Below are 14,171 nucleotides of genomic sequence, written 5' to 3'. Positions count from 1 at the left end.
TGCAGAGCTAGACCTTGTAATTCTTAAGAATTTACAGACAGTGGAATCAGAATGTAAAACAAAAATTAAAGTTGGGAAGGCCCCTCTCATCTCCAACTGTGGTTTTTGTTCCCAGCTCAGAAAACTGGATGGGATGGTTATGTTTTAGATGAGCTTTTAGGTTAGTTGTATTGCCACTGATTTTGAACAAATTCATACCAGCTCACTCACATTAATGGACTCTTTAATTCTATCTCATTCGGCTTAAAGCTCAAATGTTCCCTCACCGGAGCTGTGGAATCATTTTCTCCTAATAGGGAATAAGAACATAGTGCTGAAAGATGGTAAATCATCACTCATCCTCAAGCCTGTATGAATTTCTCTCTTCTGAGGAACATAAAATTAGATTTTTGGCAGAATGTTAGTCAGTCACTATTCACTGTCACTGCATCCTTTTTCTTTCCTCCATAAAATAAAAGTGGATTGAGACTGAAACTAACATTCTCTCTAACATCTCCCTTGAGTTTCACAGAAGATTGAAAGTCAGACAGGTTTGGAAGAACATGAAGGCGAGTTTACAATAAGGTTCATTAAAATGAGATAATGCATTAGCTGTCAATGCACAATATTTGAATCAATCTTAGTTAATGTTAGTTACTAAAAAAATACAATTGTTCATTGTTGGTTCATAGTGCATGAACTAATGTTAAAATATCCAACTTTTAATTTGAATGTATGAAAATGTATTAATATACTTTGTATATCAACAAAGTATACTAAGAATCAACTAAGATTAATAAATTATATAAAAGTGATGTTTATTGTTAGCTCATGTTAACTGATGTTTTTTTATTTTTATTTTAAGTCTTTATTTTGATTTTCAGTTAAGGTGTGCAGTTCAACACTTATAAGGTCCAAAAAGAAACATGACATAACGTGATGTCACAACGTGAAGGAACATAACACAATGTGATGTCACAGCATTTGCTCAATACAAGCATTAAGAATACAGTATATTAAAAATGGCAAAGCAATTACATTCCTACGTTTTCCAACACAGGCTTCCACATTTTTTTAAATAAATGTGACCTATTGTTATTGAAAAATCTTAATTTCTCTATATGTATAATGTTCACCAGCTCTCTCTCTCCACCAAATATCAAATGTTGGAACTGTATCCAATTTCCACCTCTGAAGGATCAATTTCTGCTAAAACCATAAATAAAGTGATAGACTGGTGCTCACTCTTGTTAAATAAAAGCTCGCATTTTGCCCCTAATATAGCCACAACTGGATCTGGCGTGACCTCCCTTTTATGGGTGTTCGAGATGAAGTCAAAAATGTCAGTTCAATAATTGTGGAGTTTACTCCATGACCATAACGAATGAATTAGTGTTCCTTCTGCAGCTTTGCATTTATTGCAATCAGGTGATATTTCTGGAAAAATTGTATGTAAATTAGTTTTACACATGTAAAGCCTATGCAAAGTTTTAAATTGTATTAAGTTATGTCTTGCGTTTAGTGAGCATTTATCTATTAAAATATTTGACTTGAGGTTTCTGAAAATCTGCAGAAGAATTTGATCATAACACAGGTTTTTCTGGTCCCTTGAAACATTGCTTGTGGTCAATCAATTTAAATGATTACCTTTACTTGGGGCTGCTTATGTGGGATTTATTTTGTGTGTGTGTGTGTTTATTGACATGCATTTCCACTCACTCTCTGACCTTTAGAATGAAATCTGCTTGACATGCTACTGAAGATGGAGTTTGTTAAAGAGGAGTTTAAAGAGGAGAGTGAAGACATCAGTATTTCAGAACCATTCAGACAGAATAATGAAGATATTGAAGAACAAAAAGGTTGGTGCCAATTCTTGATTTTTCTTTCATGACTGCTGAGGAGCATGAAAGAAATAGTTCACCCAGAAATACATTTTACAACCATTTGTCTCACCGGTATGAGTTTTGATATAGGTCAGACTGGTGTGACTACGGTACATAGTTGGTCAACTTGCTCTCTCTCTCTCTCCCTCCATTCATGCACTGCCATATCCGCTACCCGGAAACAATTATTAGCACAGAGCACCGCGAGTGCAGAGCGTTTACCTGTTCTCAACTAGAGCTGCAATAACTAATCAATAAGTATCCAGAATGAAAATCATTGACGACAAATTTCATTATTGATTAGTTTGATATATGCGGCAAGCACGGAGAAGCACTGTCAGTGACGTCACATTACAGCTCACTTTATAAACACTTCAAAGAAGATCATAATAAGCATGCAGTTTAATGTGGACCAGTTGCTGCTTCAGGTGCATTTACAGAGTGATTGGGCTGTTTGATGCGCTTAAGAGTTGTTTCTCTCCAGCGCATAACTTGCATTTCACTGCTATTTTACAAATTCAAAATCAAGCATGAATTTCCATTTAGAATTTTTTTTTGTCTTTACCACAAGCTAATCTCCAATAATGTTCAACGAGCAAGCGAGTGCACACGTCCACATCAATCAAACCGACCTCAATGGAGAAAATGAACGCAATAATTTTGATGAAATGAAAGATTAGTGATTTCAACTAATACCTCAATTTCAGTTTTAATGTAATCAATTGTGAAGCATTTATGGATATCAATGCAAGTGTTTAGACAGTGTACACTCATATGTACTGTATCTAACATAGTTATATATTTTATAGCTGAGCAGAATTATTAAAGAGCATCTATTATGGTTTTTAAACATGCCTAATTTTGTTTTAAAGGTCTCATACAATAGATTCACATGCATCCAAGGTCAAAAACATTTTAAATTTAAATTGCGGCTTTACCTTTTTCCCCAGTGTCAAAAACGACTCGTTCAATGATCCGTTCTAAAGCATTCATTCTAAACTCCTCCTTTCAGAGAGCATACTCTGCTCTGATTGGTCAGATGTCCTAGTCTGTTGTGATTGGTCTACCGCTTAGTGTAGTGTTTGAGGGCGGGTCAAAGCTGTTCACGAGCAGCCAATGAAGACCAGAGGTGGGTTTTTTGTTACCACATTATGTAGGTTAGTACAGGAAGTGTCTGGATTCACTAACAACTCGTTTCATGTGTTCAGAATTGGTTCTTTCTTTGGGAGTCAGTAACTCTTATTTGTCGTGCACTTTGATTTTTGAAACTTTACAGACTTCTTTACATTCTCAAACAGCTATATAACACACTACATGAAAGGTAATATATGAAAAACCATAATAGGGGCTCTTTAATATTTCTGTTTAGGTCTGAAAACTTTAGTCGACATTATCGATTGATCATAATTGGTGACAAAAATGTACATTGTCGAATAGTTGTTTGATCTCATTTAACATGACATGAGATCACATTAAACTTCAGTGATGGCACACGAGGGGGCCTGGGTAGTGCAGCGATTATAGATACTTAATTCACCCCCAAGTCCTCTATCCTTAACTCCTCCAGAGAGGACTTGTCAGTCAGGTTCAGAAGTGTTCCTTCCATTCCCCATCTTTATCACCAGGCAAGGTCAGATCAGCCTGGTTAAAGCCCTTTTTTCGTTTCCACCACTAGCATAGTCACAGTTCTTCTGGCTTGTCATTACCTATTAGCTGAAATGTAGTTCCTTGGGCTAACAATCCCAAAAGGCCACCCTCAGCCTGACAACTTCACTGATGGTGTCCACCAACAGGTTTTAATTTTTTGCCATGGCAGGCACCAACAATCTTCAAGCCATAGGTCCCAGCAGCTTCTTACATCATGAAGGCTTTAAAAGAAGCCTACTTGGAGTCCATTTCCTCAGCCTCCCTCATGTTGTTGATCAAGCTCCTCCTATATGTGGTAGAAGATCTTCTGGACAGAAGCCTTTGCCAAACATATCCAGTTAACCCTCACAATCCTGTTAGGATTGCCAGGTCTACCCGGCAGCCTCCCCCACCATCTGATCCAACTCACCACTCAGTGGTGGTGGGTTCACCAATCTGCTCTTCTGTTTCCTTGAGTGTCCAAAACATATGACTAAAGGTCTGATGATATGATGGTGAAGTCGATTAGAAGGTCCCCAGTATAATGTACAGCAAAAGCTAAGAATTTTTCATACATAAGCAAAGTGGATATTATAACTGAATTCATCCAAATTTATTTGAAATGAATCGGGAAAGCTGTATCGATACTCGGCCCTACTTAATTTCCCTGTTGCCATGAGGGTGGTCTGTTTAGATTCCTTGGCACATGCATAATACACTGATACCAATTTTACTATTTACTAATTTATTTTGAATATTTCTGTAAAGGGATTAATGGAAAGGAGGCGGCGAGAACCGGCCTGACAATATAAATAATAGTTTAATATAAAACTGAACCAAAAAGACAAACACTAAGGTGTCAGACAGCTGTCTATAAATCTCTTTGTTGCACTGCCATCTTCGGTTGGCCCTTATCCCTCTTGCAGTCTAGTTAGCCTGATTAGGGGCAGGGTGTGTGGAATCACGACCCGACCCCGCCCTCCGTCCTGCCACAATTTCCTACAGTGTTCATCATATCTTCTCCAAAATGTGGTCAGTTAATTTTCAGCCATGCTGCCCAGAATTTTTCAAAAGCTTTTTGTGGACCAAACAGTTCACACATGGCAATTTAAAAGATTTGATGGTAAGGACATACAAGGCTGAATTTTGGAAACGCTTTGTTGTAGTATCACAAAAGTTTGTGCCATTGGCACAAAGCCAATGGGGAAGTATTCCCTAGCCCATGCCATGATATCATCACTGACGCATGATGGTTTTTAGACTGTGATGTCTAAAGGATTAAAGACTGCATGCATTCAGAAGTTGTCTTAGTCCTTGCACTTTCTTCACCCAAAATTTGACCAGATTCCTTGAATCTTGTAATTAAATTGTGCACTGTAGAGTTTGAAATGTCCAACATCTTCCAATTTGTCTTTAAGGAACATTATTATCAAAGTACATGCCTCAAACCCATCCTTGCTCTTAAAGGACTTTGCTTTTTTGGAGGCTCGTTTTATATACTATAATGCCGGCATCACACTAGACGATTTTTTCAGTCATTTTCAGGTGTGAGCTTAATTTACATAATCAACGGCCAGTTGGTGAAAGACAAAGCACGCATTAGCTTCTATCAGCCGGAAGTTGTCAGTCACTTCACCGTCAGGACTTCCTGTTGAGTTAATGTTAAAAGAAAAAAGGATCAAACATGAAAGAAAAAAAAAAACTTTGTGTCTGGGGCGTGCCCATGAAATAGAAATAAATACCCTCTGTTTTGTTCTTCTAATGATAATTTAAATTTTATTTCTTAGCATTTCACATTTATACCACTTGTATTGATATTCATTTTTTTTGTAATACATGATGTTTTTTGTTTTTACTATTTTATGTTTTCATTTTAGACCTGATGAAGCTGAAAGAGGAAAGTCAAGACCTGAACGATTTGGAGGAGAAACATCAGTATCAGAAACCTGATTGTTTCTTAAGTGGTGAAAAATCTTTTAGTGGCACACAGACTAAAAAGAAACGCTCACAAAAAAGAACTCGAAGAACAAAAACATCAATTTCTTTCAACTGCCCTCAGTGTGGAAAGAGTTTCACACGTAAAGGAAACCTTGATGTACACTTAAGAAGTCACACTGGAGAGAAGCCTTATTCATGCCATCAGTGTGGAAAGAGTTTCACTCAAAAAGGAAACCTTAATTTCCACATAAAAATTCACACAGGTGAAAAGCCTTTCACATGCCATCATTGTGGCAAGAGTTTCACACTTAAAGGAAGCTTTATTAGCCACAAAAGAATTCACACTGGAGAGAAGCCATTTACATGCCTCCTGTGTGGAAAATGTTTTGCTCATATAGGAAGTCTGAATGATCACATGAGAATTCACACTGGAGAGACCCCATACACATGCCCTCTGTGTGGAAAGAGTTTCACGCAAAAAGGAAACCTTAATTTCCATATGAAAATTCACTCTGGAGAGAAGCCTTTTACATGCTTCCAGTGTGGAAAGAATTTCACACGCAAAATAGGTCTTAAAAAACACATCAGAATCCACACTGGTTAGGGGCCTTTCACTTGCCTTCAGTGTGAGAAGAGTTTTGCAAGTAAAACTTCACTGAGAGCTCATATGAAATGCCATTCATGAGAGAAATTACACTGGTGTTTTCATTGTGACAAAAGTTTTTCACTGCTGTCTAATTTAAAACAACACCAGGAAATACATACTGGTGTGGAAGCTCGTGTGTGTTCAGAGTGTGGAAATGACTTTGTTGAATTTGATACAGGAGAAAAACCTTACAAGTGTTCACATAGTAAAAAGAGTTTTGCTTATCCAAAACACCTGATAACACATGAGAAAGTGCATGCTGGAGAGAAGACACATGACTGCACTCAATGTGGGAGGAGTTTCAGTTCGACAAGTACTGTACGGAGACATATAAAGAAGAACTGCCCAAAGTTGTCTCTGTGAGCAAACTTTATCTTGAGAATCTTTCCCTGTAATCCAAATGGGATAAATCCGCCTTTGATGGGGACTTCAAAGGTACAACATGGAGCAGTTGTGGCTCAGTTGGTAGAGCGGGTCGGCCACTAATCGCAGGGTTGGCGGTTCGATTCCCGGCCCACATGACTCCACATGCCGAAGTGTCCTTGGGCAAGACACTGAACCCCAAGTTGCTCCCAATGGCAGGCTAGCGCCTTGCATGGCAGCTCTGCCGTCATTGGTGTAGGAGTGTGTGGGTGAATGAGTCACAGTGTAAACGCTTTGAATACCGTTAAGGTTAAAAAGGCGCTATATAAGTGCAGACCATTTACCATTTACAACAATAATGACTGCCATTAATGACAATAATGGTTGTTTCAAACCGAATGAACCTAAATGGTTCTTCTAAATGAACCTTTCCGTAGGAATGGAGTTCAAGTTTGATGAACTTTGACAGGCGAATTCATTGCGTTGACCAATAGGAAGTTGCTTGGTTTGGCATTGACCTCTATGTGGGCGGAGCTTCGTACACCGCTACACTGAATGTTGGCAATGGGTGAGGCACTCATTCTAGTGGTGTCTACTCAGCCAGTCCTTTACAACTGCAATATTCAAGAATACAATTTGCTGCATGAAAAAGGTGCTGCTCAGAAAGTAGTTACTCAAGGGAAAGGAGTAGATTCTATGTTAATCATTTAAAGGCCAAAAAACTGTTTTAGAATTGGTTCATTAGCTAGCCGGTAGGACAGTTCAAGATTTATATTGTAATCCTTACCATATTTTACATTTACATTTATGCATTTAGCAGACGCTTTTATCCAAAGCAACTTACAGTGCACTTATTACAGGGACAATCCCCCCGGAACAACCTGGAGTTAAGTGCCTTGCTCAGGACACAATGGTGGTGGCCGTGGGGATCGAACCAGAGACCTTCTGATTAACAGTTATGTGCTTTAGCCCACTACGTCATCAACATTTCCCTCAGTGTAGTCCATATTTTTCTTTCATCTTTGGAATTTAGTCTGTGACAGAACAAAAGGAAAACTAGCTTGTTTTTATGTGCTTTGCAAGCCCAGCTTACCAGTATGAAACGTTTATAAAAGTGGAATGTTATGACAGCTGGTATTCGTTTTACCATTTGCCAGTTTAAAAAGACATCACACACTGTATGGTCCTGAACATAATTGTTTGTTTTATCCATTATATTAGTTTAATGCATTCATTCAAATGAAGTAACGGTGAACAACATGTCTTTACAGCATTTGTAAATCTTGGTTAATGTTACTACAGATGCTAATATAGCCCATGTCTAATGTGTTAATTATCGGAACATCACTTGATCGGTTACTAATTTTGTAGGTTCTTAAGAAACTACTGTATATTATTTATTTTAAAGTATTTAAGGTGCTCACAAACCTTTGTCAACTATGTTAAACAGACTGTATTAGTAAATCAATTAACACAAAAAAGCTATAATTAATGATGGTAAAAGGTTTTCATTGTTAGTTTGTTAAATAACAAACTAACAAATGGATTCTTAGACAGCTGAGAGCTACATGCTTCACAGCAAAAATCAGCTTAATTTAAATCCCGATTATTGTGTCTCACATTAAAAGTTTTACAAATACTGTGCACACCTGCAAATAAAAAAACATGGAAAGGTCTGTGTGAAAGGAGGAGGAACAAAAGGAGCTGTGGAAATACTATGGAGCGAAGTATATAAAGGAGATATATGATGATAAAAAGATGGGTGACAGCACAAATATATTTTATATATGAAACAATACCAGTGTAAGTCCCAGGCGGCAGCTCAGCTTTGGCAAATACGGTGCAGTGATGAGTTTAATAACCTCATAACAGTTAAAAAGCATAAGTTGCTATGAAAAAGTGTGTGATTTTTTTTCTATATATTGTATTGGGGCATACATAAAAATAAAAAAAATCACTTTTGTCAAGTATGTGTAAAATGTTGCAGACACCAGGTTCTTTCTGGCACTGACAGGAAAGAAAGATTTGTATCTGAAATAAAAACCTTATTTTAGTTTGCGTTTCAAAACCATGTGATCAATATGTGACTTGAATGACAACTTATAATTGGTAACAGTTTCATTTTGGTGCCTTGAAAAGGAACAAGTTTGAGTTGATGTAAACATGACTAAACAGAGTCAAAATCAGACTATTGAAATATCTGTGTAAACAGAGGATGCACAGCAGTAAAAAATTGTATCATCAGCATAAAGACGATCTAGCATTTGGGAATGTTATCACAAATATTATTTATATATATTGTGAATAAAAGTGGTCCTAAAACTGACCCTTGATGAACACTCTTTACATCAAGTGACACAGATAAATTGGAGTTGTCTTTCTGCACACACTGGGATCTGTCAGAAAGATAACTGGCAAACCAACTAACAGCTTGATTAGCCCAATAGGATGCCTCGTTAATAAGATGCAATTATCAACTGTCAAAAGCCTTAAAAGATCATGGTAAATGGCTGTACAAGTCTTTCTGTCTTTGGCTTCAATATAATCACTTGTCACTTTAATAGCAGAAGTGATATTACTGTGTTGTTTCCTAAATCCAGACTGAAAATGAGAAAGATGTTTGAGTCAACAACATAAAATATAACTCTCCAAAAAATCGTTAGGATATTTGTAATTTATAATTTTAACGAGCACCTCTTTGCATTTAGGGGTGATGGGAAACACATTTACTCCTGATTTCACATGCTTATGTTCTTTTGTAGCACTGAAGGATGCAAGCTCTTTATAGTTTCTGTATATATTTTCTTTAAATGTTATTTATGAGTGTCTAAGTTTCAGATCGTCGTTTGTGCAGGATGTCTGGTATGTACAGTAGGTGTCAGTATTAATGTTTTCAAGAGTAAACCGTCATTAAACGAGAAGAAGAATCTCCTACACATATTGTGACGTCATAAGGGCTGCGACACGGCTGGATCTTCAGTCTGTTGAGAGACTTTTGTGTATAAAGTCAGTTTTCTTCTCTTGTTCTACATATGGAGATTTAGTTGTGTAAAGAAGTGAAGAAACATTGTTTTTCATTTGGATTCTGCCTGTTTAAGGAGGTTCCACTGAAATATGAACAAATAAAAGAAGACTCGTGCTGTAAGTAATGAAATTGGTGAGTTTTACTCCTTTTATTTTCATTTAATTTGTTGGGTACAACGGGGCTAAAGAAACACCTTAAGGAAAATTCGTTGTTTTTTTTTTTTTGTCACTGTAATGCACTAGAAATGCATAAATTGTTATTGAATATTTATGGAGCGCCATAAAAAATACAGGATTGTGTTGAATAAAATGCAACTTTTTATTATTATTTTTAAAGGGTAACTAAACCCTTAACCAACTTTTTTTAGTTAATGATCTGTAAGCATGGGGCTTTATTAGTACTGGTCATTGATTCAAGTAATTTTTTTGACATTTGTGTATTGTTGTTTTAATTCTACAATATATGGTGTAAAAACGTCTGAGTGCTGCCCTCTTCAGGTTGAACGGTTGCTACTGCAGTTGAATTTTCCTATTGGCTGTTGCGGTACTTCGTGACGTAAGCGGTGACAGCTGACGTAAGCAGGTTCCAGCTCACCATGCCAGATTCATGTACATGTCGTCTTGCGACCGTGTGAGGAATAATAATAACATATAGTCTGACAGCAGCTGTCAATTAATCCGTCACAACGAGTCTCAGGTCGCGTACTTTGAAGGCTGCAGTACACCGAGTGTCCTATAAACAAGCCTCGTTTAAATGAGAATGGCTTTGCAGGAGAAACGGATAGCCACATGGTTGCTATGGCTGCACGCCACTCTTTAACAAGCGCGAGCACTTTGAGAAGGGAACAAAGTCCCTTTAGAAGGGAATGTATGAGGTACATTTTATTAGAGCTATAATGATGTAAAGAGAAAAGAAAATAAATTTTGTGAACTTTTAGTCTAATACTTTATTTTAATTATATATTAATATAATAGAACATATATATACTCTACACCCGTCTACTGAGGTACTTCAACTTGGGAATTAACATTACTTGCGTTTGAACATCATATTTACAGGCAAATTGGCGTATTTGTTTTTTTTAGACATTTCCGTTGAAGCAAAGAATTGTGGGTTGTGAGTGCCCACGAAGGTTACACCTCATGCATCCTCCGAATTCCTGTGAAAGAAGGTAGCATTCGAAGGCTGAATATGAAGTGCCCTACTCGCTTTTCTGAAACGAGACAGCCTTGATGACATATGCAGCAGACAATTGCGACCTCTGGACGACGCAGCCTTCCAAACAAGACACAGCCTATGTTACCCCAAGTGAGCCTATCCACAAAATTCCCATGACGCTTTGTGGGCGGAACTTCCGGTTAAGCTTAAACAATCCTTATGTTATGTACTAATGTAGCATTAAAAATGGTAGGAACTTGTGAACAAATGATCACAAATGATCACGGCGAGTTGATATTGTTCTTCCCCACCTATCTTTTATTGATTATGGGTGGGAGGATGATGGCCAAATATTGCAAATATCGGCTGTTGTTCTGGGATTAATTTGCACTTTTCGCACCAAACTACGTTCATCACAAAGAGACAGAATACGTCTCCTTCCTGAGTGGTATGATGGCTGTGTGGTCCCATGGTGTTTATACTTGTGTACTATTGTTTGTACAGATGAACGTGGTACCTTCAGGCCTTTGGAAATTGCTCCCAAGGATGGACCAGACTTGTGGAGGTCCACAATTATTTTTCTGGGGTCTTGGCTGATATCTTTTGATTTCCCCATGATGTCAAACAAATAGGCACTGAGATTGAAGGCAGGCCTTAAAATACATCCACAGGTACATCTCCAATTGACTCAAATTAGCCAGTCAGAAACTAAATTAGGCTTGACATAATTTTCTGGAATTCTCCTAGCTGTCTAAAGAAACCGTTAACTTAGTGTATGTAAACTTCTGACTCACTGCCACTGGAGTGGCATTTAGATCATCTGAATGCCACTCCAGTTTTTATCCCAGCTCCCAAGTGACTTGTTTGTATGATTACTGGGAGAAGTGGATGGTGTTGCGTGTTCTTTGCTCCGATGGACAATCTCCCAGATTATTGCAGCATATACAAGCATGGCTGCACCTGTAGCCATAGGTGGAAATCGCTGGGAGTCGGGGGTCAGGACCCCCCATCTGAGGGTTGTCCCCCCCCTAAAATATCATTAAAATATGTGTATTGTAAATAATATAATGATATATTCTTAAAATAATTGTTTAAGAAATAAAATAATACAAATGCAAACGGGGCAACAACAAAAAACCCCTTGGTGTCCCCTTCAAAAATTGCTCTTGAGAATTGTTATGTTTATTGTCCCCCCCAACATTTTGATGAAATTTTCGCCCCTGCCTGTAGCCTGTTAAAACTCAACATTATCTCAATGATAATATGATGATTATAAACGTTTAAAAACATGTTTATTTTCATATATTTAGAAATCGGAATGTTACATTTCATTATCTAATGAAGAAGTTTATGGATATTGTGTATATAAATAAAAAAACCTAAAATGTAGGTCCTTTTTCCCCCTCCCTTTGACAAGTGAGGTCATCACTACGTCACTTTTACCTCAACACTGATTTTGGACACACATTCACTTTTCAACACTGTTTAGCAGTTTTGTTTTACAATTTTTACATTTTAATCATACATTAAGTCCTTTTACAATGGACAGAAAAAGAAAACAACTGACAAATGAAGTACTTGGGGACACATTTTTTTTGCCCTTGACATCAATGAAGATGAAGGTACACATGCCCAAGTCAATTCACTGTCAAATGGAGTTGATGCGAACTCTTGCTCCTGGAGGACAACCAGCGATTTTAACCCTCCTGGACCTGGGGTGGCCTTTGATGACCGGACGTATGGTGTGCAAAACCCTCCAGAATCCCTCAGTGAAGTACAATGTTTTAAGATGTTCCTTTCTGAGGAAATTGTTGAGGAAACAAACCGCTACATTTCAGAGCTGCTGGATAAAACACCACCTGAAGTGAAAAGGAAGATCGCAAAGTGGTTTCCAACAAATGCTCATGAAATGTACACGTTCCTGCTGGCAGTGCTCCTAATGGGAATTGTGAAAATGAAAAAACTCACTTCGTGATTATTGGAGTACAGACCCCATGGTCCTAACACCATTGTTCAGGTCTTTGTTTTCCCAGGACTGCTTCCATCTGCTCCTCCGCTGCCTACACTTCTCCAACAATCAAACATCAACGACCCCCTGCAAAAAATCTGAAACATATTCACTGCTTTCATGTCATCATTTCGTTACATCTTTGTGCCTTACAGGGATCTGTGTGTCGATGAGTCGCTGATGAAATTCAAGGGTAGTCTGTCATTTTGCCAGTTTACCACAGATTTGGGGTAAAAAAACCAAACAATTGTGTTATGTGATGTGTTCAACGGTTACGTGCAGGACATGATCATATACACCGGATCCACCACCGACATCCAGCACTATGAAGGCCTTGGGATCTCTGGCTCCATACTTGAAAAAGGGTCACATCCTTTATGTGGACAACTGGTACAGTAGTCCCACACTGTTCCAGCACCTCCTGTCTCTGGACACAGGAGCTTGTGAGCCAACAGGAATGGAATGCCAACATTCACCTGCAAAATAACAAAGGACCAGGTTGAATGAAAAGAAAATGGAACACAACTGCCAGTGAAATGGCATGACAAGAGGGATGTTCACCTTCTTACCACTGTCCATCCATCCACCATATCAGCCACTGGAAAGGTTGATCACATCACAGAAGAAAGAAAGATGAAGCCTCTCTGTGTGCTGTAATATAACAAAAAGATGGGGACTGTGGACAAGGCTGACATGTTGAAAGGCTTTCTTGAGTGTGCCAGAAAAACCACCAAATGGAAAAAGAAAGTCTTCTTTCACCTACTTGACACTGCTGTACTGAACATCCACATTGTCCACCGCCAACATATGGGTGAGAAATTTGCACATCATATTAAGTACAACATATAATTTACATATAAATAAACAGTTTATTTTAATCATTTTTTTTAATGTAAATAATGAATGCATTTAAGCTCAGCTAAAATGAACAACAAATTCCACACTCCTCCTCACTTCCCAACCATGTGCTTTGCTATCAATTGGAAAAGTCATCACGTCCCTGCAATTCAGTATGAACCTGATGAGAGGATTGCTAGAGGAGCACAGCTCACCTCGGTGTCTATCCAAAGGGGGCCGCCCTGTCTTAGACACTCCACTGTGTTTTTTCCCCTCCGAAGTCCCAGGGCAGCAGGACAAGGCGGCACTTCAAGGTCTGTCTATCCAGCACTCGCAGGACAAAGTAAAGGCGCCTCACCAAATTCATGTGAGTGCCATGTGTGTTGCCCCACGTTTTGAGGAGTTCTAAACACTGAAGCATTACGGAGAACTGTGAAATAAAATAGGCAGATGTTTAGTAGCTGTTATTGTTGTTATGACATTTGTATTTGTTCTTGTTATATTTCCATTGATACCTATTGTAAATTGTGTATTTTGCCTTGTAATTTGTTTATTATCTATGACATGTGTGCATTGTGGGCTTTTGTTTACAACAAATGCGATGTAACTGAATGTTATGAATGCTGTTTAGTAGCGTTTATGGTTATGTTGATTGTATTTATTTAAATGTTTGTATTGTTATTCATTATTTTTATATTTATTAAAAAT

General features: G+C 37.9%; 2 protein-coding genes across 8 annotated transcripts in view; both read left to right on the top strand.

Annotated features, from left to right (window-relative positions):
* The window catches only part of LOC127644821 (gastrula zinc finger protein XlCGF49.1-like), a 51,004-nt gene extending 42,406 nt beyond the window's left edge, over positions 1 to 8,598 (top strand). The window contains exon 3 of the mRNA XM_052128219.1: positions 5,366 to 8,598. Within this exon, the coding sequence (XP_051984179.1) occupies positions 5,366 to 6,030 (665 nt within the window). The 3' untranslated portion in view covers positions 6,031 to 8,598. The remainder of the gene's footprint in view (positions 1 to 5,365) is intronic.
* Positions 1 to 14,171, top strand: part of LOC127644811 (gastrula zinc finger protein XlCGF7.1-like) — a 367,559-nt gene that overhangs the window by 144,483 nt on the left and 208,905 nt on the right. For 4 of the 7 annotated variants that reach the window (XM_052128194.1, XM_052128193.1, XM_052128191.1 and 1 more), the window contains one exon: positions 1,713 to 1,838. The exons of 1 other annotated variant lie outside the window; for it this stretch is intronic. In XM_052128194.1, coding sequence (XP_051984154.1) covers positions 1,730 to 1,838 — 109 coding nt within the window. In that variant the 5' untranslated portion in view covers positions 1,713 to 1,729. Of the gene's footprint in view, positions 1 to 1,712; positions 1,839 to 9,216; positions 9,593 to 14,171 lie in introns of those variants that run through there. 2 more of the 7 variants (XM_052128198.1, XM_052128196.1) reach the window with 2 other exon arrangements.

Source organism: Xyrauchen texanus, chromosome 6 (assembly GCF_025860055.1).
Source record: "Xyrauchen texanus isolate HMW12.3.18 chromosome 6, RBS_HiC_50CHRs, whole genome shotgun sequence".
NCBI classification, from domain to species: Eukaryota; Metazoa; Chordata; class Actinopteri; order Cypriniformes; family Catostomidae; genus Xyrauchen; species Xyrauchen texanus.
This window is presented reverse-complemented; position numbering and strand designations above follow the sequence as displayed.